The sequence below is a fragment of the Condylura cristata genome, unplaced genomic scaffold (assembly GCF_000260355.1).
Source record: "Condylura cristata isolate star-nosed mole 26May11 unplaced genomic scaffold, ConCri1.0 scaffold00023, whole genome shotgun sequence".
NCBI classification, from domain to species: domain Eukaryota; kingdom Metazoa; phylum Chordata; class Mammalia; order Eulipotyphla; family Talpidae; genus Condylura; species Condylura cristata.
The window spans coordinates 26,446,669-26,468,929 of NW_004567124.1; the positions used below are offsets into that span (position 1 = coordinate 26,446,669).

Genomic DNA, 22,261 nt, shown 5'->3' on the forward strand with positions numbered 1-22,261 from the left:
TCCGTGGTTGTCCCCTCCACTAGTGAGCTCCTTGCATCCTCCCCTCAGCCCCAGCATGGTCAACATTACCCACCCTGGCCCCCTTGTTCCTTCTTCAGCCCCCCCCTGACAAAGGTTTAACAACTGGGAGGCCACCAAGCCTCATGACCTGCTTAGTACAGCACAGAGACAGGAAGCTCTGAGCAGGAAGTACTGAGGCATGGGGTGAGGGTGAGGGCGGGGCTTTGAGGAGGGGAGTCCTGCCTCTCTGGGCAGGAGCAGTGACCACAGCCCCCCACAGCAGGCAGGCAGGAGGGAGGAGGCTGATTTAAAAAGCAGATGGGCCTCAGGCAGGAGCATTCAGCTCTTCACCCAGCCACAGCCACCCACAGGCTGTAAGAGCTCCCAGACTTCCGGACCCACTTGGGGCTGCTGCCATGTGAGCCAGGCCAGGCTTCCCTCCCTCTTTTCCTCCTCCTGCCCGCCAGTGCCTGCCCAGTCTCTCCAGAGAGGGACAGACACTTGACACCATGTCTCTGCTCAACCCTGTCCTGTTGCCCCCCAAGGTGAAGGCCTACCTGAGTCAAGGGGAACGCTTCATCAAATGGGACGATGTGAGTGGGGCAGGGGCAAAAGGCTGCTGGGGCCCTGGGGTGGGGGTCCAGGCCTTGAGAGGGTTTTGCTAGAGAGGGTGGGTTTGTTTATGTCTGCCAGGACCCAGGTGCCTGCGTGGTTTGGCCAGCGGCTGACACAACTGCCTGGAAAAACAAGGCTGGGGGAGAGGGTGTGCGCCCCGTGTGTGTCCTTAGGTGGCATATGAGAGAAGGGTGGTCTGCTTCGGTGGTCACAGGAGAAATTTCTTTGGGTTTGGGCCTGGGTCTGTCTTTCCCCAAAGCTGCCAAGAAGAGCTGGTTTGTTGCTCCTACTCACAGTAGTGGGGGGAAAGAGGGCCCCACAGCTGATGCAGAGCCACTGGAAGAGGTCACAGGCCTCTACTCTCAGCACAGAAACCCGACTCTGGAATCCTTTACTCCTCTGCCTCCCCTAAGTTGCTGAGAAACTACCACAAAAGGGCCTGGGACCCTTGTGGAAATAAGGGTGAAGGCGGGGTGCTGGGCTCCCATGCTCAGAGAGGGAGCTGGTTGACTTCTGCTTCTGTTTGGCTGCTCTTCCTGCCTCTCTGCCGCCAGCCTGTCTGCAGGGAAGGGGGAAGGCCCCACTTTGCCCACAGCTCAGCCAGGGGAATGGCTGCTGTCAGGTCCAGTAAAGAATCAGAGTGACTGGGGTGGGGGTCTAGACTGGAGGAAGAGAATAGGAAGGCTCTGTGGGGAGGGGAGAGGCCCCTTCGGCTGACTCTGGCCTTAGGGTGGGATGCGGGGACCCTGGGTGTGAGTGAAGGCAAGCTGGAGCTCTTGGGCCTTCAGGGCTGGGCTAAGCTGAGAAATGTGATTGCCATGCTTGTGTGTGGGGGGTGTCATGGAGAAAGCTTCCCGCTTCCCTAAGAGTGGTGTGGTCGATGTGGCACGTCCCGGGAGCTGGTGGGATGAGGGAAGTGGCTCAGAATGAAAAATGAAGTAGTCTGTCTCAGTTCCTCTGGGAAGTGTGTGTAACCTGACTGGGGAACTACTAGGGGTGGGGACAGGCAAGCCCACACCTGGGTAGTACCCTGATTGCCCCAAGCCCTGCGGCCTCCACGCACCTGTGAGTCAGGGTCTGCTTTCAGCTCAGTGGGCAGTTGACTGGGGATGCTGTGCCAGGCTGAATAAACACAATGCCCAGGATATAATCGAATCCCAATTTAATGTTTGTCTCCTGCAGCTCTTTACGATGCATTTGGTGGGAAGGAAGGAAACACGTAGTGCCACTTCTCATCGCAAAACCCAGCCCGATTTTAGAAATTACAGTTAAAACCCCAGCTTTATTTCAGAAGGACATCTCTGCCCTCCTCTCTGTAGGAGGAGGAAATCATAGGAATGATTTCAAGTAGGCTGTGGGTTTCCTGAAAGGCCTGTGACAGAATTCCCCCCTCCTCCTTTGAGCCTTGGGGGGGGGGTGGGGGGTGGCTGGGGAAGGATGGGGTTGCTGAGGAGGTAGGAAAGGAGTCCCAAAGTTCCTCATGGGACAGATGCCACCATGCTCCTTGGGTCAGAAAGCTAAGGTTGGTTTTTTCTCTGACTAAGAGACAGACCATTCTTGAAGGTTCTTGGAAGGGCTCGTGGGCTGGGGTCGCTGCGTGCCATGTCTGTTCCAGGTGGCTGGTAATGACTTCTTCATCCCCTTGGACTCCTGCTGCTTCCTGTAGCTTTGGATTCTTTGCCCGTCTCTCCCACAGGCCTGCTGTAGGCCCTGCCAATGCGCTGGGGTTACCTCTGGGGGTTCAGGCACACATCTAGCACACGCACACTGGGGTCTCTTCACTTTCAACAATCAGCCTGTCTGCCACCCACCTGGTTTCTGGGCAGGAGTCAGATTGTTACAGCCCGCAACTGTAGGGGTAACCAAAGCTCTCCAGGCACAGTTCAAACCCTTCACCTGATTAAGGTGAAGCATCAGGTACCCCATCCCTCAGATGGGGTGGGAACAGTAGGAGCAAGAAGTGCACAACACAACACAGCTTTCTCCAGAATTAGCCTCCTCAAAGTGTTCTCTTCCTCCTACATTCTAGCCAGCCCTGATAGGAGAAGCTTTACTTGGACCACTACCTTTGTAAATTTGACTCATGTCTGGGTTTGTGACACAACAACCAAGCCTGGTTGGACACCTCCAGTTTCATATCTTGTACGGGTGTTCAAAGGCCATTACAATGAAAGGCGGCCTTTGGTTTTGTGAGTGCAGCAGGAAGAAGGCCAGTGCAAACCTCCCTCACGTGTGCCTTCAGCAGGTTCAGGGCACATTGCTCACGCTCTGGTTCAGTGTCCAGCACAGGCTTGTTTCTCCCGAGCCTGCCAGCCCCTAGGGTTTCCCAAACTTGCTCCCACCCCACTGTTACACCCAGGGAGGTTTCAGGGAGGGCTTTGCAAAAGAGGTGAGGTTGGGTGGGCCCTTGTAGGTATTGATATTTATAAGGCAAAGGAGGGCTAGGCTTGGAGGTGGGGACACACTTGGTGTGTCTGTGGGATGGCTGGGGTGGGGGGCATTCACGGAAGGGAGGACAAGGCATGCAGGAAGCTGCAGGGCCTTGGATGTGGGGGGGGGTTGGGTCCTGGGCTCTCTCTGTGCTGAGACCTCCTGGGGGTAGCATGGAGTTTGGGGAGAGGCTTTCTGCTCCTTTAACTGAGCTGTGGTCCTTGAAAACAAGGTGAGGTAGATGGCTAAGTCCCTGTTTGGGTTTTAAATGGACAACCTCTATTTGGGGTTTCGGGGGAAACCTCTTCTCTTCCAGAAATGCCATCTCCAATCCTCTACCCCTCCCCACCCCCGGTTCATCATTTTTAAAGCTTATAGCCAGCCCTTAGTTTTGGGGAGCAAAGGGGAATGTCTACAGATCCCCTAGATGACCACCTTTTGAAGAGATGGTAAGCTCTGAAACCCCTGGCCTGGGCCAGGGAAACAGGGCCCGAAGTCTTGGAGCAGAGAGCTGACCCCTTCTCTCTCTAGGAAACTGCAGTAGCTCTCCCAGTTATCCTGCGTGTGGACCCCAAGGGCTACTACTTGTACTGGACCTATCAGAGTAAGGTGAGGCAGCCCCATCTTCTTTGACTCTGACTCCTGCTTCTCTATGTAGTCAAAGCAGCCCACTGGTGATGTGAGGGTGAAGGCCAAAGCTAAGAAAGACCTGGGGGATCTTTTGTGGGCAGGGGTTATGTGTTTTGGGAGGGAGCATGCAGTCACTCCAACCATAGGTGCCTCAGGCCCAGACACTCTGGCCTTAGAACCCCTTGGAGAGACAGAGAAAAAAAAAAGCTGCTGCGGAGGGCTGACTCTCCACCTGTGGGCCTGAGTAAGCCTTAAGGGCCTGGAGAGACTAGAAGGAAGGACAGAGCAAATATGTGGGGAGGGTCCAGGATGGGAGCACTGAGGCTTCCCTGGCTCAGTTCCTAGGGAACCCGATTGGCTAGGGGAGGAATGGCCAGAGAGGATTGGCCAGGGGAGGAATGGTCCCATGGGTAAGGAGAATCTGATTGCCACAAAAGGAGGTCGGGGGAAGCCCATCCTTTGTGTCCAGAAAGGGAAGTTGACCAAGATGTGGGATAGTGGGGACAGCAACATTTGCCCTCCTCTTCATCCTTGATCTGACCTTTTGGTTCAAATCCCTTCTTTGCTTTTACTGGGGCACTCTAGGAAAAGGAGCTTCTGGATATAACCAGCATCCGGGACACCCGCTTTGGGAAGTTTGCCAAGATGCCCAAGGTAGGCAGTCCTCTGTGGCCACAAGGCTCCAGGGAGCCTGGGCAGGAGTCCTGTCGGGATGGGAGCCCTCATTTCTGAAGACTCCCTGGTTAGGGAACAGGGTGACCCCCTGAGACTCTGAAGGGGTGCTGCTGCTCCTGGGCTTGTCAGAGCTCCTGGATCAAGGCACTGTGACTGAACTGTCTGTGGCCAGCTCCAGCCCCTAGCGCACCCCGGGATCTCTGGGACATGTTGCTTATACCTCCTTGCCTGCTGGCTTGTTCCCCTGTATTTGCCTAGTGTTGTAGGAAATTGAAGGGTAGTCGGTTCCTTGAGGATAGAAACTAAGAATTCATCTTCAGATGAAACACCGTAGACAAAATATTCAGCACTATCAGGCCTCACTGACTTGGTTAACTTTTGCCTGTGAGCCTTTCCTGCCCCACAAGGAAGGAATTGCTGAGGCCCTGACTCCTGTGATAGAGATGGGATTCTGTCCCAGCGGGGCTTCATTCAAGTGGCTGAGGAGGAGGGACAGGGAGAGGCATTCTGGGCAGGGACAAGGCACATTGCCTGTGCTAACCATGCCACCACTTGCTACAGAGCCAGAAGCTCCGAGATGTCTTCAACATGGACTTCCCTGACAACAGCTTCCTGCTGAAGACACTCACTGTGGTGTCAGGCCCTGACTTGGTGGACCTCACCTTCTATAACTTCGTCTCCTACAAGGAGAATGTGGGCAAGGTGCGCCAGGAGCTTGGCCCTGGGGTAGCTTGGGCTTCTTGACCGGCGGGTCTTGGCCATGGGGTGGCTGGGGGACACCTGTGTGTCAGGGGCCTGACTGCCGCATTCTGGAGTCCTGCAGGACTGGGCGGAAGACATACTGGCTCTGGTCAAGCACCCACTGACAGTCAACGCTCCCCGCAGCACCTTCCTGGACAAGATGTAAGTGCTCACTTGGCCTTAGTGTACAGGGTAAGTCCAGGTCCTGGGCCTTGACTGGCTATTTCTGCCCCACCAGCTTGGTCAAGCTCACGATGCTGCTCAGCCCTGAAGGAAAGATTCCTGTTAAGAAGTGAGACTTCCTGACTCCTTGTTCACCCTTCCATCTTGTTCCTCCAAAACCCTCTTTCTCCAGGTCTCACTCCTCTCTTTGCCTGGCACCCTTCTCTGCTTCTTCAGTTTTTTCCAGATGTTTCCAGCTGATCGCAAGCGGGTGGAAGCTGCTCTCAGTGCCTGCCACCTCCCTAAAGGGAAAGTGAGTAGTCTTCCCCAGCCCCCCATTATTTTCCCTCCAGAAAAACTTGGCCAGGCCCAGTAGGGTGAGGAGAGCAGTGCCAGTGTTGTCCCAGCCCATAAAGCCAGGAGTTTCTGATACTAGTCACAGAGAGAGAACCAAGGAGCATGAAAGGAGCCAGGGTTGGAGCAGGCCACTCTGTCGCTACCAGATGTGGGGTGTTGGTGGGTGGGGTTGGAGGGTGAGGGGAGAAGCAGTGGCTGGTGGACTTTCTTCAGGAAAAGCAGCAGGAGCAGAAGCATTAGCATTGGAGTAGAAGTTAAGAGCAAATTTTTTTTTGCCTGGAGGAGCCAGACAAGGCCAGTAGGGACAGGAGGCAATCTGCAGGGACCTGGAAGCTCCAGAAAGGAGCTGGATCTGGGGAGGGGGGAGAGAGAATGGTTGGAAGGGAGTCATGAGGAACCCCAGAATCAAGGGTAGAAGCAGCCAGGATGCACACTCCAGCTCAACACAAGGAAAACAATATTTTCCTTTTTTTTTAGTTAAGTAAAAATCTTTTGACTGCAAGTTGTTTATAAGGTCACCCACCCCATGAGATGCCTCACCCGAACAGCAAAAAGGAGCGGTCTGGTGGGTGCTGCCCTGAGCCAGGGTTCATGTCTGGCCAGAGGACTAGATCTTAATGCTCACTGGGCTTTGGTCAGTGCCTCTGTATGGGGAAACCCTGCACCCCCCCGAGTCTCTTCTGGTAGAATTTGGAACATTTTGTAAATAAATAAAAGACCCCAGCTGATCACCTGTCCACATGAATCTCAGGGGAAGTCCTAGCTCTAGAGAGCTGGGACCCCTTGGTGTAGTCAGTCACAGTTGGAGCAAAGTGGAGAAAGGGCGGAAATGTGTTCCTGGGGCTGGTGCTCTAAGCCAGCAGGCCTTGCTGCTCTCAGTGCACACCGCTCTCCTTTTCTCCTGTCTCCTGAGCTCCCACTCCTGCCAAGGCCTCCTTATTTACCAGTTTCCTTGTGTCTAGTAGGGACCACTGGCTCTTTGCATGAATTCTTTTTGCTGATGGGTCCATATCTGATCTTAGGGAATTGAGGTCTGGTCTCTTGCTCAGACATTCTGCTCCAAGACTAATGTTCAGCTCCCAGTATGATCCTGGGTGCTGAAAAATGGGTGCTCAGTGTTCCTGATGTTCCCCTCTCTGCTCGGAGCTGTGCCTCTGACCAGGCCTTGTGCACAGAGCTGGGCCTTGTTTGTGATTCTTAGCCTTGAGAAGCCAGTACAGAAGCAATCACGTGATCTCTATCCCTTCTCCCCCAGAATGATTCCATCAATCCTGAAGATTTCCCAGAATCTGTCTATAAGAGTTTCCTCATGAACCTCTGTCCTCGGCCAGAAATAGATGAGATCTTCACTTCCTAGTGAGCTCTTGGGCTGGGCTGGGGATGGGTCAGGGCTGGTGGCTGGTGTTCCCAATTGCCATGCTGGGGATCAGGCTACTTTGGAGGAGAAGGAGGTTGTTCCCCCATCCCACCCCCACTTGCAGCCCAGGGGTAGAACTGCACACCTCTCTCTGGCCTGCAGTCATGCCAAAGCCAAGCCCTACATGACCAAGGAGCACCTCACCAAATTCATCAACCAGAAACAGCGGGACCCCAGGCTCAACACATTGCTGTTCCCTCCAGCACGGCCTGACCAGGTGCAGGGCCTCATCGACAAATATGAGCCCAGTGTCATCAACGTGCAGAGGGGTGAGACTAAGGGAGTCCCTTTCCCGCTGTGGCCTGCCCTAGTGGCTGTGCCCTGACAAGGAGAGCTATCCCCTCTCCTTCAGGCCAGCTGTCCCCCGAGGGCATGGTGTGGTTTCTTTGTGGGCCTGAGAACAGCGTGCTGGCCCAGGACAAGCTGCTGCTCCACCAAGACATGTCTCAGCCACTCAATCATTACTTCATCAACTCCTCACACAACACCTACCTGACAGGTGGGTCCTGGCCACTTTGCTGCTGACCTCTCCTTCTAGGGAGATTGTCCTGTTCCCTGAATCCTCCACAGGAGTTGTCCATGGGCTGCCAGCAAGATAGACAGTGATGGAGTGGGTGAGGGTGAGCTGGACTGCCCTTGAGTGACATCCTGCCCCCACCCCGGCTCAGCTGGCCAGTTCTCAGGCCTCTCCTCGGCTGAGATGTACCGCCAGGTGCTGCTGGCTGGCTGCCGTTGTGTGGAGCTAGACTGCTGGAAAGGAAAGCCCCCTGATGAGGAGCCCATTATCACCCACGGCTTCACTATGACCACAGACATCTATTTCAAGGTGAGACTTGGCTTGTGGAGGCTGGTGACAGGAGCACTAGAGAAGAGCCGCCCCAATTTTCTGGGGTTGGAGGAGATGAAGCAGAGAGGGGAAATGGCCAGGAAGCTTTGGATCAGGGTGGAAACAGAGGAGGTAGGGGCCAAGAGTGGTCTCCAGTTCTCATGTGTGTGTTGGAACTGGGGCTAGGAGAAGGATGCCATTGGGACAGGGGGAGCCTAGAGCATTGGCCTCCTCTCTACCTAGTCTCTTCTACCTCCAGGAAGCTATTGAAGCTATAGCGGAAAGTGCCTTCAAGACCTCCCCCTATCCTGTCATCCTGTCATTTGAAAACCATGTGGACTCGTGCGTATCCAGACCGCTTGGCCTCATTCTCTACCCTGTCCCTCTCTTCTGCCGGCCATCCTCACAACTGTGACCAGCCTCTGGGCCCTGCTCTCTGGCTCTGTCTCAAGAGACGACATAAACTCCATGGGACCCCATGCTCTCTTGGCTATACTTCTTCCTCCCCAACCTCCTGGGCCCCTGATCTGGGTCAAAGGCACAAAAGAATAGACAAGGAGGCTGAGGTACAGCTGCTGAACCCCACCCCATTTCTGCTCTCTGCAGACCCCGCCAACAGGCCAAGATGGCCGAGTACTGCCGGACAATGTTTGGGGACATGCTGCTCACAGAGCCCCTGGAAAAGTTCCCTGTGAGTGGAAAAGTCCACAGTTTCACTGTGGGGCATCTAGGCCTGGGGGTGGAGGAGCTGGGGCAAAGTGGGGGCCAGGTTAAGGAAGAAGATGCTCCAAAGGATGCTGGGGTTCATTTGGGAGCATCATGAGTCTGGGCACAGTGCTGAGTTTTGGGGATACGTTAGTGACAGAGATGTAGTCATTACCTCGGGGTTGCTTATCCTCTGCTAGGGTGACAGATGTGTAAGTTGGCCATTACAACCCCGTAGCTGTCATGGGAGTACTTGGGGCTTCCTGATGGGAGTATGTGGAGGGTCCTGATCTAGCGTTGGGGATCAGGGAAAGTTTTCTGAAGCAGGCGAAGGCTAAGCCAAAACTTGCAGGAGGTATTGGATTTATCTTGGTGAGGTGGGGAGGGGGTCTTCCAGGCAGGTGGAATAGGTGAGAGAGAGCATCATGTTGAGGAAATGGGATGCATTGAGTCAGGTGGTTGTTTAGCCTGGAGAGGGAACTGGTGGGGAGCTGGATAAGAAGGCGGATAGATGGAATATGGTGTGGGAGAAGGAGCTTAGGCTGTGTCATGAAGAATGAAGATGGTGCTGACCCTCTCCCGTCTCCCATAGCTGAAACCAGGCAGCCCCCTGCCCAGCCCTGAGGATCTCCGTGGCAAGATCCTAATCAAGAACAAGAAGAATCAGTTTTCTGGCCCAGCATCCCCCAGCAAGGAGGCAGGTGGGGAGCCTGAAGGCAGCTGCCCGGCCAACGCCTCTGTGGGTGAGGACACAGGCGAATCAACCTGGGAGGAGCAGGGTGGGTTGTGGCAGCATTTGGCATTGGACATGGGGCTGCACTGGTCCTGCCCCAGTGCTGATAGGGCTGTGTGTGTGGCAGTGTGGACTGGTGAGGAAGGGGCTGAGCTGGAAGAGGAGGTGGAAGAGGAAGAGGAGGAAGAGTCAGGAAACCTGGATGAAGAAGAGATAAAGAAGATGCAGTCAGATGAGGTGTGTGGAAACAGCCATCGCGACACCCTCTGCCCTGTGCTTCACAGGCCTCTGTGCAGGGACGTGAGGCCACATCTCTGGGCTCTCTCCCATCCTCTTCTCATCCTCCTCTCAACTTTCTAGGGTACAGCAGGCCTGGAGGTGACAGCTTATGAGGAGATGTCTAGCCTAGTCAATTACATCCAGCCCACCAAGTTCATCTCCTTTGAGTTCTCTGCCCGTAAGTTACCATGAGGTGGGATGAGGGGTGGTATGCTGGTGCTTCGGTTAGATCCCGAAGGCCCTCTGGAAGTGAGTACTGACACCAGAGCAGCTTTGGGGGGGAGGGGGTAGTAAGTGAAGGGGCATCTCCCCCTCCCCTTCCTTGGACTTGGGCTTTGTCTATAAATACCCAGCAGAGGAGTCAAGCAAAAACAGTTTAAGTGGTGATGGCTCCCAGCTTCCGGACGCTGTACTGAGAAACTTGGCACCAAGTAGAATGCTCTGGAGTATGTCGGTGACCGCCAGGTCATTTATGACAGGCCACCTCAGCTAGGCTGGCTTGTGACTCCCAGGGCTGAGCTGTGCCTTGGTCCTAGGGTACGATAACTCCAAGAGGGGCTGGAGAATGTGACCCTGTACACTCCCCTTTGTGTGCAAACCCATTATTTACCTTAATTCTCGCCAGACACTTGCCCAGGGAGCCTCTCGCCCTCTGTGCATGTCCCTGATGTGACACCTGCTTCCATATACACTGCACAGTGCATACCTTAGCAGGCTTAACTTCTCACCCCTGAACCCACCTGTGCCCACCCATACACTTGGTTGTACCTCTCACCCTGTCCCCACCCCATGTTCATTCATATATCACATACGTCACTCCCTCCGCATCATGATATTCTGACACTCTGGGCTTCTAGCACATTCCTCACACTTTGCCCCAGTCAGGGATTCGCCCCTCATCCTCCAGGACTGCAGTGTATGTATTCACCCCCTCACAGTTACCCACACAGATGTGCAGGGGGTCTGCCCCAGGACCCCTCCTGGGCTTGGCCCCCTAAACGTTCAAGCCTCAGTGGAAACACTAGGTTGGAGGCATCTCTGTGCTGGAGGGAGCTGTCCCAAAGGGGAGGGCAGGGCTGAGGGGGCGGACAGCCTGATATGGACTTCTCCTCCCTTCCTCCTATGCAGAGAAGAATCGGAGTTACGTCATCTCCTCCTTCACAGAGCTCAAGGCCTATGACCTGCTCTCCAAGGCCTCAGTGCAGTTTGTCGAGTATCCTTGAGGCTTCTGTAGCCAGGGGCCATGGTGGGGGGAGGGAGCCCTGGAAGGCCTGGGGACACGGGGGCTGTTGGGTCCTTCTGGTGCAGGTGGCCACAGGCCCAGCTCCTATACTCTGGGGGCAGCTACAACAAGCGCCAGATGAGCCGCATTTACCCCAAGGGCACCCGCATGGACTCCTCCAACTACATGCCCCAGATGTTCTGGAATGCTGGCTGTCAGATGGTGGCCCTCAACTTCCAGACAATGGGTGAGGGCCCTGAAAACTTTACCAAGCCCCTATCTCTCCCTTCTATGCCCCATCCCTGGGAGGGTGCAGATTGGGGTGTCCTGAGGCTGTTTAGACCCTGGGGGCACACACGGGCATGTGGGGGTCAGGACATAGGTGTGTGTAGGACAGCGTGCCTCCATGATAGTACATATGCAAAGATGCCAAGTGCCAGTGTGGGTCCTGGCTACTCTGCCTGATTGGGTTTTGGGGTCACCTGCCCCATTGCCCAACTCCCGCTGTGATGCTGTGGTCACTGCTTTGCTCCTGCTGATTCCACATTGTGCACCTTTCCTTCCTGTGAAATGAGGTATCTGAAGGCACCAGACTGGACTTTGGGAGACCCTCCTCCCTGTGCCCCAACTTCTCCATTCACCTGACAGCAAAGACTGGGAAATGCAGGGGCCGAGGCTGCATACCCAGGGCCAGACCTTCCTCACCGAGTGCCCTTGTGTCCCCAGACCTGCCCATGCAGCAGAACATGGCGCTGTTTGAGTTCAACGGCCAGAGCGGCTACCTCCTCAAGCATGAGCTCATGCGAAGGCAGGACAAGCAGTTCAACCCCTTCTCGGTGGACAGCATCGACGTGGTGGTAGCCACCACCCTTTCTATTACGGCAAGGCTCTGAGGACCATGAGAGGCGGGGAGGGCAGGGGTCTGAGGAGAAAGACTGAGGAGCCTGGCTACACCTCTCCCAACCCCCTCCCCTGCTATCCTGAAAACTTCAGCCCCTGCCAGTTCGAGCAGTAGCAAGTTGCCTTGGAAACTGCCTCCTCCTCAGAGCTGGAGGCTGCTTCTTGGTCCCCATGGAAACCAAGGGGAAGGGCTGAGGCTGGGTGGGGGAGGGGAGAAGAGTGGGCAGAGTGGGACAGCAGGAAGCTCAGGCCCTGGGGGAGGGCCTGGTTCCTCTTTTGCCTTGGGGGGGGGGGCAGTGGGGAGGCGCACACCTCTTCCCTGAGTGTTGGAAGCTCCTTAGTTGCCAGAGTTTCCCTGTAACCCCTGAGCCATGCGACTTCAACTCAGTGGCCAGAGCTGAGTGGGGTTCTTCACAATACTCAAGAAGGGATGATTCAGCCAGAGGAGTTGGAGGTCCCAGATGCTGGGAAACACCAGAGGTGGAGGACTCTGACAATGGCCTCCTCTGGGCCTGCCTGCACCCCCAGGTGATCTCTGGGCAGTTCCTGTCAGAACGCAGTGTGCGCACCTATGTAGAAGTGGAGCTGTTTGGTCTTCCTGGGGACCCCAAGAGGCGCTATCGCACCAAACTGTCACCTGGTACCAACTCCATCAATCCTGTCTGGAAAGAAGAGCCCTTCGTCTTTGAAAAGGTGGGGAGGGTCATCTAGGGGAGGATAGAGCCTGGGGTCTCTCCCCAGCTCTTGGTCTCTATTTATAGAAAAGAGAAACACTTAAAGGGACCTCCTTGATCCTTTTCCTCTCTCCACTCCTTCCGTGTCCTACAGTTTCCAGGTTCCAAAACCAACGATAGAAATTTATGTGGAGGGACATGCATGTGCTCATATATGTGTGCATGTATGTCCATGTTAGGGTATGAGGCTCAAGTGTGAACCCCAGTTCAAGCTTCAAGGCCCCATGGCTACTCATTGGCAAAGCTGCCAAGTATTGTCTGTACAGGACCCTGAGCCCGGGGCTGCACAGTCAGCCCTTTGCTAGTCTGAGACTAGTTGCGGTATGAGCTTGAGGATGTGTATGTGTGTGACCTAGAGCACACCTTCTCTCCTCACCAAACCTGTAACCCTGCCATAGTTTTCACCCTGATACCAACAACTCTGCAGCCAGGGCCCCGGGAGGTATCTGGCCTCTCTCCTCTCCAGATTGACCTGTCCCAAACTCTCCTCAGATCTTGATGCCAGAGCTGGCCTCCCTCAGGGTGGCTGTGATGGAGGAAGGCAACAAGTTTCTGGGACATCGAATCATCCCTATCAATGCCTTGAATTCTGGTAAGGATGGGGTCCTTCTTTACTGTTCCCAGAGAAGGTCTGAGGCTAACATCAGCTTCAAGAACCCAGGGTGGCACAACTTCAGAGAGTTGGGGGCTGAGATCTTACCTCACCCTTCATCCCTGGGGAGGGGACAGGAAACAAACCAAGGCGGGGGCTCTGCCCCCCTAATAGTATGTCTATAATTTTCTGGAACTGCTGGGGCAGTTTTCCAAGTAAGTGGCACTTACTTACTGGGAGCTTAAAGTGCATTAAGGATTTTTCAACATGTTCTTTCTCACTTAATCCTAACAATCACAACAGGAGATAGACACTATTAACCCCATTTCACAGAAGAGGAAAGTCTCTGAGATTTAAAAACAAATGCTCAAGGCCACAGTCGGGAAAGTGTGGAGCCAGACTCAGACTCTGCTCTCTGACTCTAAAACCACAAGTCTCGGGTCCTACGTTGCTCCTGTGCCTGCTGGGTGTCTCTGGCTCACTGCCCGCCCACGTCTCTGACAGGGTACCACCACCTGTGCCTGCACAGTGAGAGCAACATGCCCCTTACCCTGCCTGCACTCTTTGTCTTCTTGGAGATGAAGGACTACGTACCCGACACCTGGGCAGGTAGGAGGCCCATGGCATGCTGGGAGTCTCAGGCTGTCCATTGGCCCTGCCCCCTCATCAAGCCAGCCTCCAGCATGGGGCAGAACAGGGTATCCCAAACTAGGTGAGAGTGGGGATGGGTGGTTTCCAGTTTTGTCTCCATACTAAGCTCTGGATACCTCCAATGCACCCAGATCTCACAGTGGCCCTCGCCAATCCCATCAAGTACTTCAGTGCACATGATAAGAAGTCTGTGAAGCTCAAGGAAGCCATGGGAGGTGTGCCTGAGGTCTGTATTTCTGGCTCCACTGCCAGTGGCCCTCAGGAACTTTGCCCTTTGGGGGAAGATGGAGGAGGGGCAGACCCAACCTCAGGCAGGCAGAGAGGGAGACCTGTGGGAGCCACCTTCCTAACACACCCCTCCAACACAGAAGCCCTTCCCACTCCGGGGCCCAGTGGCTGCTCAGGTCAACCAGGCATTGGTCCCTACCAGCAACGGGTCACCAGGTATGTTCTCCGTGTCTCTTAACTATTGTAAGGACCTCAACAAGCCAGACCCAGGGGGCTGGCAGCTCTTTCAAAAACAGTGGCTTTCTCCTGGGGAGAGAAGGAAAGTCTGAAGCCTCAAGGCAGAAAGTACTCTGCAGGGGGTCCATACTGCCAAGCCTGGGGTGGCAAAGGGTTCCTGGGGGTCAGTGGCTTGGGGGGTTGGAGACGGGAGGGGGGTGGGGGAGGAGGCAGCTGAGCTGGGCCCATGGCTCCCTCCAACACCTGCCAATCCATCCTGTGACTTGCAGCTTGGCCCAAGGAGGAGGCCGCGAAGGAAGCTTCGGGTAAGACCTGCTGATTCGAATGATCTTGGGGACAAACCTGGGAGGGGTTTTCCGGGACTCTTGGTGGCTCCTGTGCCAAGGCACACCTCATCCGCAGCACCCGTGGAACCGCGGACCGCCAGCCTGGAAGAGCTGCGGGAGCTGAAGGGCGTCGTAAAGTTGCAGCGCCGGCACGAGAAGGAGCTGCGGGAGCTGGAGCGGCGCGGCGCGCGGCGCTGGGAGGAGCTGCTGCAGAAGGGAGCCGCGCAGCTGGCGGAGCTCGGGTCTGCGGGTACTGGAGGGGGCCGCAAGCTCTACCCCGGCAAGGGCTCCCGCAAGAAAAGGTAAGGGCCGCGGCGGCACCCTGCCTTCCGCGGCGCAGACTCGGGCGCAGACTCAGGACCTGTCCTCACGTGGCCTCTCAGGACCCTCGCGGACGAGGACGCGGTGGCCGGGGCTGTGGCCGGCGAGAGCCCCGAGGGCGCAGACGTGCGCGTGAGGGAGTTGAAGGACAGGCTGGAGCTGGAGCTGCTGCAGCAGGGCGAGGAGCAGTGCGAGTGCATCCTGAAGCGCAAGGAGCAGCACGGGGCGGAGGTGCCAGGGTGGGAGGGAAGGGAGGGAGGGACAGGAGGGACAAGCCCACAGCTTGGGCACGGTGAAGGCTTCTCACCAAACCCATCCACCCGCTCCCCCAGCAAATCGCCAAGATGATGGAGCTCGCCAGGGACAAACAGGCTGCAGAATTGAAGGTCCTCAAAGAGACCTCAGAAATGTATGTCTGACTCTCCTCCTGTGCCTGACTCTCGTCAGGAGACTCTGGTCCACAAAACACCTCCCCGATGCCTGTCCCTCTGCAGTGACACCAAAGAAATGAAGAAGAAGCTGGAGGCCAAGAGGCTGGAGCGGATCCAGGCCATGATTAAGGTCACTGCTGACAAGATGGCCCAGGAGAGGTGAGCCCAGGTGGGGGGCCAGGACTCAAAATGCAGGCCCGGTATTGAACAGGAAACATTCCTGGTGGGAAGTGGACACTGACTCGATTTCCACAGATGTGCCTGTCCTTTGGCTCTTGAAAGTTACTGTCATTGTCCTTTCTGGTCAAAGGAAGACACAGATGCCGACACTATTTGACCAGAGAGAATTTAAGGAAAGTCAAGCAGCTGCTTCCCACCTGTGCTTTCCTATGCATACCTTGAAGGAATGAGCATTTTAGTGAGAAAACCTTTGCTCAGAGGACCCCCAGGGCTCCCAATGGGCCCTCAAATCCTCCTTGGGTCTCCTCTGGTTAGTTCCCACCCCTTTTGCATAGTACTTGTTTGGCTTTATCCTGAGATTTCTTCAATTCTTTCCAGGAAACTCCTGCCCCCTCTGAAAATCTAATTTTTCTGAAACTCTAATCACCTCAACAGGTTGAAGAGAGAGATTAACAACTCCCACATCCAGGAAGTGGTGCAGGTCATCAAACGGGTGTGTAATAGCTGTGTCTTCAAACACACACACACACACACACACACACACACACACACACACACACACCCCACACACCCACTGTCCAGGGCAGGAAAAGACTGGCGACTGGCTCCAGGTCTTTTCTTTGCCCTTAGGAGATGTGCCCCAGGTAAATAGGTATGGGAGGAAGTAGTGTAGGGGCAGGAAGCCCCTAAGCAATCCAGGAGTTATGGCCTTTGTTTTGCAGTTGTGGGTTCTGTCTTAGAGGGCTCTGTCTCTGTCTAGCTGCCCTGGATGGAAATGGTATGTGCTGGCTGACCAGGGAAGGATGGGAGTGTGGGAGTGAGGAGGTTTTTCTGAGGCTTCAGGGTCAGAAGAGGAAGGAAAGCCCTCCTGAGAGAACTAAAGCTCCCCTGGGAATGATTAACAATAGTAACAGAGCTCCTACCTACCACTTCCTGACTCTGTGCCAGGCACAAAACTAGGTGCTTCCTGTGAACTGTCTTCATGTGAGACTTCACAACCCAGTGAGAGGAGTACTATTACCCTCATTTTACAAAAATTTAAAAAATTGTTCAAAGATTAAGGAATTTTTCCAAAGTCATACAATCTGTCAGCTGGGATGGTAGCTGGATTCCAACCCAAGTTGCTTGCCTGTGCTGTCCTGACTTCCTACTTCTTACTCCTGCCCAGATGACAGAGAACCTGGAGAAGCACCAGGAAAAGCTGGAGGAGAAACAGGCAGCCTGCCTGGAACAGATTCGGGAGATGGAAAAGCAGGTGACAAGGCCCCTTACCCTGTACTCAGCAAAGCTGGCCTGTTTCCCGGGTGTAAAGGGGGTATGCTTCAGAGAACTCCCAGTCAGAAGGTTTGCAGGGGTGGGGGTTGCAGGGAAGGAACCCCTTCCTTATCCTTGTGTCACAGGTTCTGGTTCTGAAGGGATACTGAGACCCTTTCAAATAAGACAGTTCTCAAATGAGGGGGCATCTCTTAATTTGGTTGGCACCCCCTCTCCTAAGGGGCGTTACTACCCCACAGCTCCCACCCACTCTCCTGGGAACTCTGAACAAACTGGGCATGACCTTGTTCTACCCCTGTGGGAGGGTGGGTGGGCAAGAAACTCGGAACCAAACAGTGGTCCTTGCTGTTCCCACAGCTCCAGCAGGAGGCACTGGCAGAGTATGAGGCCAGGATGAAGGGCCTGGAGGCCGAGGTGAAGGAGTCCCTGAGGATCTGCTTCCCTCTGGAGACAGAGGACAAACCCGAGAGACTCTTTGGGGCTTCCAGGGAGTCATGTGGGCAGGACCCACTCATGGCAAAGGAAGAGACCCTGGAAAGCCACCTCTAATGCTCCCTGCCTATGTGATACTCCACAAGGATGATCAGACCCTTTGCTGGGACATGACTCCATCCCCCTGCTAGGAAAGGGCCCAGCAATCTGAGGCTGAGGGAAGCTGGGGCTCCCTTGAATACCAGACACGCTCTGCTGCCCAGAGGTCTTCTCCAAGCTGGCATCCTGCTCCTCATTCTCCCCATTCCACCTCTGAGTAAGTGTCACATATATGTTGGAGGCAAACGAATGTAGGTTGGGAGCCAGGAACTGGAATCCTGGCCTCGCTGCCTTTCCCTAGAATATAACTAGTCATGCCCCACTTTGAACTTAATTTACTCACAGAGTGTTAGGCCACTTGAGCTCTCCTCTCTACCACCTGTAGTTCAAGCAGGACCATACCCAAACCTTCCTACTACAAGGTGGGGAGCTCACCTAGGCCTCTAGCCCTGAGTGGGCTTTGTCAGCACCCTGATATAGAACCTGCTACTACTTCCAAGCTCCCTGAGTGGTTCTTCTAGGATGCCATGCTGAAGTCTCTGCCCTTGCCTCCTGCCTCTGAGGCAGAGAGGCTGGGTGGGAAAACTGCCTCCACTGTCTGGCCCTCAGGCTGCTGAGACACCTGGGACTATGCATGGGTGTGGGCACCTCCCACCCAGAGCCTGGACCACCCCTTTCCCTAGGCCTGGGGGTATGGCCTAGCATGTACCCCCCCTCAGGCTGACTGCCAAGGTCAGCATCATGTTCTCTCCTGCCTTTGTGAGATTTATTTATTTTTCTTTTAATTATTATTTAAAATTTTTTTTCAATGGACACATACTTTCTTCCTTTTTACTTCTACTGAAAGACCTGGCTCCAGGTCTTTCTGCCTGAGCCTGGCCTGTTCTACAAGTAAGAAATAGAGGGCAGGAGGGGGCAACAGAATAACATGACCTCAAAATGAAGCCAGCTGGAGGGAGAATCTTGGGAACTGAACCTGGGGTGGGCTGTCTTCAGGAGCCCATGGAATGGCCCTGCCTCTGCGCATGAGAGGATGCACTTAGCCTCTGGTGGTCCTGCTGCCACAACCATCAGAAATGGTGTCCCTCTTCCCCAGCCCCACCCAGGCCCTCAATGTCTCACCCTTAGGGCGAGAGCAAGAGTCTAGCAATGTCTCACCCTTAGGGCGAGAGCTCCAGCTTTCTGGGGAGTTGTAAACCTTCACACCACTTGGGCCCTTTAGTCAGGTTCAGAGTGGTCAGATTCTCAGTCCCCTGTGGTACTATGGTGACCCCAACACTTGTGGTACAGGGACGCCTAGGCAGCTGTCGCTGCACCTATGGCATGATCCTAAGTCCCAAATGGGGACAGGCTCGGGCTTGGGAGAGGTAGAATGGAGGGTGATTCTGGGAAGACGTTGTTTTCTTATCAGAAAGTTAGAGCAATTGCCATTAACTATGAACACCTGTGCCTTCGGAAAATAAACAGAGATGCCATCCTTCCTCCTCCCCCCCAACCACCATCCCACTGGGGCCTAATCTCTGGGATCCTGGCAGTCCCTGACTGCAGGGCGAGGCTGGGGGGGCTGTCATTAATGCTTGTGAACACGCTGGATGCAGCTGAGGTGAGGGGTGCTGGGCAGTGGTGACACCTCCACCCCAGGGTAGCACACTGGCTTCAGACCTCCAGTTGGCCTCTCAGTTGGTTCATCCCCAACCCCCACCCAGCAGTAGAACCATACAGGGAAACTCACTGAGCCAGGTATGGGGACAAAAGAATCTGAGCCAAATAGAGTCCACTGGGCTGTGCCCCAGCTTCTGCCAGCAACTACTCAGAGGAAGGAGAGGCTGCCTTTCCCTGGCTTCTCAGGCCCAGGCAGAGTCTTGGGGCCCCTAGTCTCCCCAGTTGGGTATTAGGAAGCCCAGGTTGATGGGGAAGGGAATGCAATCTGCCACCTAGAAAGTCACAGCAGGCTGGGCCAGGCCCAGTTACTCCCCACCCTGCTTTCTGTTCTCAGAACAAAAGAGTAAGGTGCCCCCTGGGAAATTGCCAGTCTCTGGGCCCGGGAGATGAATTAATCACAGGCTGCAGGGATGTTCAGAGGAAGAGTTGATGCCCTCCCTCAGGGTACAGGGCAAGTGAAAGGCACCTGGGTTCCATTCCTGCTGTGTCTCTGTGGGGTTGGGGCAAGGCACCCTGTCCATTCCCTTTCACCTTTGCATATTGAGAAGGGTCTCTACCCTCTTCTCAATCCCATTGCTGACTCAGATGCCAGAATCCCCTGCTGACTCACCCCGCCCCCTTTACCTCTCCCCACCCCCAACCCCAGAAGCTCTCTGGATCTCCCAGCCACGTGCCACCAGGCCCAACCCTGCTGAGCTGGTGCAACGTGACAGGGTGAGGGGGCTGGTAACACTTGAGGAGGAAAGAAGGGGGTCTAGTGGTGGGGGCAGCTACAGACGGTGACGACTGCAAACCTGAGCAGCTGGGAGAAGCCCTTTTGCCAGCCTGGGGCCTGCAGGGGAGAGGCTCAGCAGGTGGGAGGGGAGTGTGGAGAGCCTGCCTGTCCTTGCCTGCTTCAGCTCCATCTCCTGTCAGCCTTCAGCTCCCTAAGCGACAGCTTCTAATTCCGGCTGTTGGTGCCTCTGTGCTCTGCAGCAAAGTCTCAGCTTTTTTTCAGCTTTGCTATTTCTTTTCTGTTCAGAACATACTGAGCCCACAGGAAAGTCAGAGCAAAGGCTCCTGGACCTGAGACCTGGAAAGAAACCCTCTCACCCCACCCCACTACAGGCCTGGTCCTGTTGGTGATGCCATCTGGGTGAATGGAACTGGCTGCTCCTTCCAAAGAGTCCCCAGCATGGCATTCTCTGCCAGGCCAGGGTGAAGTGCTGGTGGGGACCTGCCTCAGCTCTTCTTCCTGGGTACTGTTTCCATCCTCCACAGGGAACAAGGACTTAAAGGAAGTGGAGTTGTCTGAGACAAGGGGGCATGGTTCTATAGGACCCATGAGATGAGATACCTTTTCTGAGTTCCTGTGGCTGCCACCCTCCACCTAGGGAGTGTCACTGCCTGGCGTGCCAGGTGGGCCTGCCACACAGAGATTCCAGGGGTAACCCCTCCCCTGAGCCTGGAAACAGAAAAAGGAGGCATGAAAGCAATTTCCTCCATCATGTAAAAGAGGGAAGGGAAGCAAAACCTTTCTTCTGTTAAGTGAAGAGGGAACGCTTCCCTGCATCCTTGCTGGAGTTGGGGAGTCTATGACCCACTCTTGGATGACAGCTCAGGAAGGGCCCCACCAGGTCCTGGGTGGATTGTGCATTCTGTACCTGGAATTATCCTGTAGCACTTTACTAACACTCAAGCATTATCTTGCAAGGAGCAGATGGGACCAGTATTATGGGCCTCATTCAGCAGTTGAGACTATGCCACAGTGCTCGTAAATACCTTCAAGTTAGGACTTAACTCTAAGGTCAAAGATAGAACCCTGAGAAGGGGGTTGGGGGGCTCAAAAGTGTGAAAAGGAAGAAGGGGGATTTCCCAGAGTGTGCAGGGGTTCACCACATGCTCCCCCAGGAGAGGGGACCATGGCAGCTCCTATACCATAGCTGGGCCCCAGGTGCAGGAGGATCACCCTGGAGTCTGGGGGCTGAAAAAAGGCCAGAAACTCAGGGTGCCAGGGGCCTGTGGTCACCCGGCCACTCACCCTCCTGGGTCCACTGTATTCTTTCCAGAGCCAAGTCTCTTTCTCACCTCAGATCTTTCTCAGGGGGCGCTAGTCCTGCAAAGCATCGAGTCACTGCTCTGGCCAAGCTGAAGTCTCCTTTATTTTCCCCATTTCCTGTATCATGGAAAAGAACCCCTTAAAGCAGTCGTTGATATTATCCCCAAAGGTATTTTCCCCCCTCTTCTCTGTAGTTCCTTCAATCTGGGATAGCTTCCTTATTTCTGAGCAGCCAGATCCCACACATCCTTGAAGACCTCTTCAGTTCTGGAACCGCCTCCACCCCACAGCTCTACAGCCCCATAGTCCACTTCCCTTAAGTACTGTTTTGGTTGTATTTTAGGTTGAATGCAGGCTCAGGTGATAGGTCACCTCTACTTTTTATACCCGGGTCTTCTCTTCAGGCTTGAGAGGGGTATATCACGCTTCCATCCAGAACCTCTTCTGCCTCTGTATTTCCCACAACAGGCAACACAATAACTGGCTCGTGATAAATCTCTAGAAATGTGTAGTTGGTACCTGAGTCACTCCTTACTTTCCGACCACTCACTGCCTCCCACCTACCCTAGGCTCTGTGGTGTCCAGACTGCTACTGCCGAGCTTTGCCCAGCTCCCTCCCTCCAGGGCCCAAGCCGCAGACAGGGGGGGGGGGGGGGGTGCAGTCATTTTCCCACAAGCTGCTGACTCTTGCTCTCTTCTCCTTCCTCTCCGAAAGGGTCAGCTAGTGGTCAAGGTCGGAGCCCTGTGCCTTAGGTGTGCTTTCGTGACCTGGACTGTGAGGGAGTCTTGTGCGTTATTTCTAGCTTTTTCCGAGGTGACAGTGGGTCCCAAAGAGGCGACCCAGAATTGCTCGTGCGGCGGCAGCACTCGGGGATCCTAAAGCGGCGGCTCCACGTCTCTCCGCTCCACCCGCTCCCCCAGCATCCCGGAGCCGGCTTGCGGGCGCTTTGTCAGGATTGGAGACGTCTGAGATTGGAGCGCGCGCTCCCCACCCCCGCTCGAGTGAGCGTGTGCGGGAGGAACAATTGTGTGTGAGTGCGTGATTCGCTACACTTCGAGTGGCAGTTCCCAGCCAGACTGAGCGCCCCCCCACCTCGCGCACAACGTAGATGCCCCTCCCCCAGATGACTCCCCGTCTACTTTTCGCGTCACCTCCAATTCGTTTATAATCCAGTCCTGTACTCATGGGTCCTCATTTCCTTCCACCTCGACCACTGAGGGCAGCCCTCGGTGTTCCCCGACGGGTCGAGGAAACTAGCTCCCGCCAGTTTCTAAGGCGCTCTGAGCCCCGACTCCTGAGGGGGCGGAGGGCGGGGAGAGAAGACTGTGACTTTGGGATTGGTCGGGTCGGGTGCATGTGTCC

The 22,261-nt window shown here is 55.0% G+C and overlaps 1 protein-coding gene across 3 annotated transcripts; it reads left to right on the plus strand.

Annotated features, from left to right (window-relative positions):
- The first annotated feature begins 401 nt into the window (after positions 1-401).
- PLCB2 (phospholipase C, beta 2) lies at positions 402-17,948 on the plus strand. Of its 3 annotated transcripts, none has more exons than XM_012728560.1 (32): positions 402-593; positions 3,577-3,654; positions 4,261-4,329; positions 4,912-5,052; positions 5,174-5,253; positions 5,330-5,383; positions 5,491-5,566; positions 6,866-6,966; positions 7,130-7,296; positions 7,380-7,526; positions 7,696-7,853; positions 8,113-8,195; positions 8,460-8,544; positions 9,151-9,313; positions 9,419-9,528; positions 9,652-9,748; positions 10,699-10,783; positions 10,915-11,039; positions 11,519-11,673; positions 12,221-12,385; positions 12,919-13,018; positions 13,523-13,627; positions 13,801-13,895; positions 14,038-14,113; positions 14,404-14,439; positions 14,537-14,762; positions 14,844-15,012; positions 15,114-15,190; positions 15,276-15,371; positions 15,828-15,885; positions 16,561-16,647; positions 17,025-17,948. In XM_012728560.1, exons 1-32 carry the CDS (start codon positions 510-512, stop codon positions 17,214-17,216), a joined length of 3,540 nt encoding a protein of 1,179 aa, XP_012584014.1. In that variant the 5' UTR covers positions 402-509; the 3' UTR covers positions 17,217-17,948. The 3 variants fall into 3 exon arrangements, with proteins under 3 accessions (XP_012584014.1, XP_004687621.1, XP_012584015.1); XM_004687564.2 differs by having other exon boundaries at positions 9,151-9,301; XM_012728561.1 differs by lacking the exon at positions 14,404-14,439.
- The last annotated feature ends 4,313 nt before the right edge of the window (positions 17,949-22,261 follow it).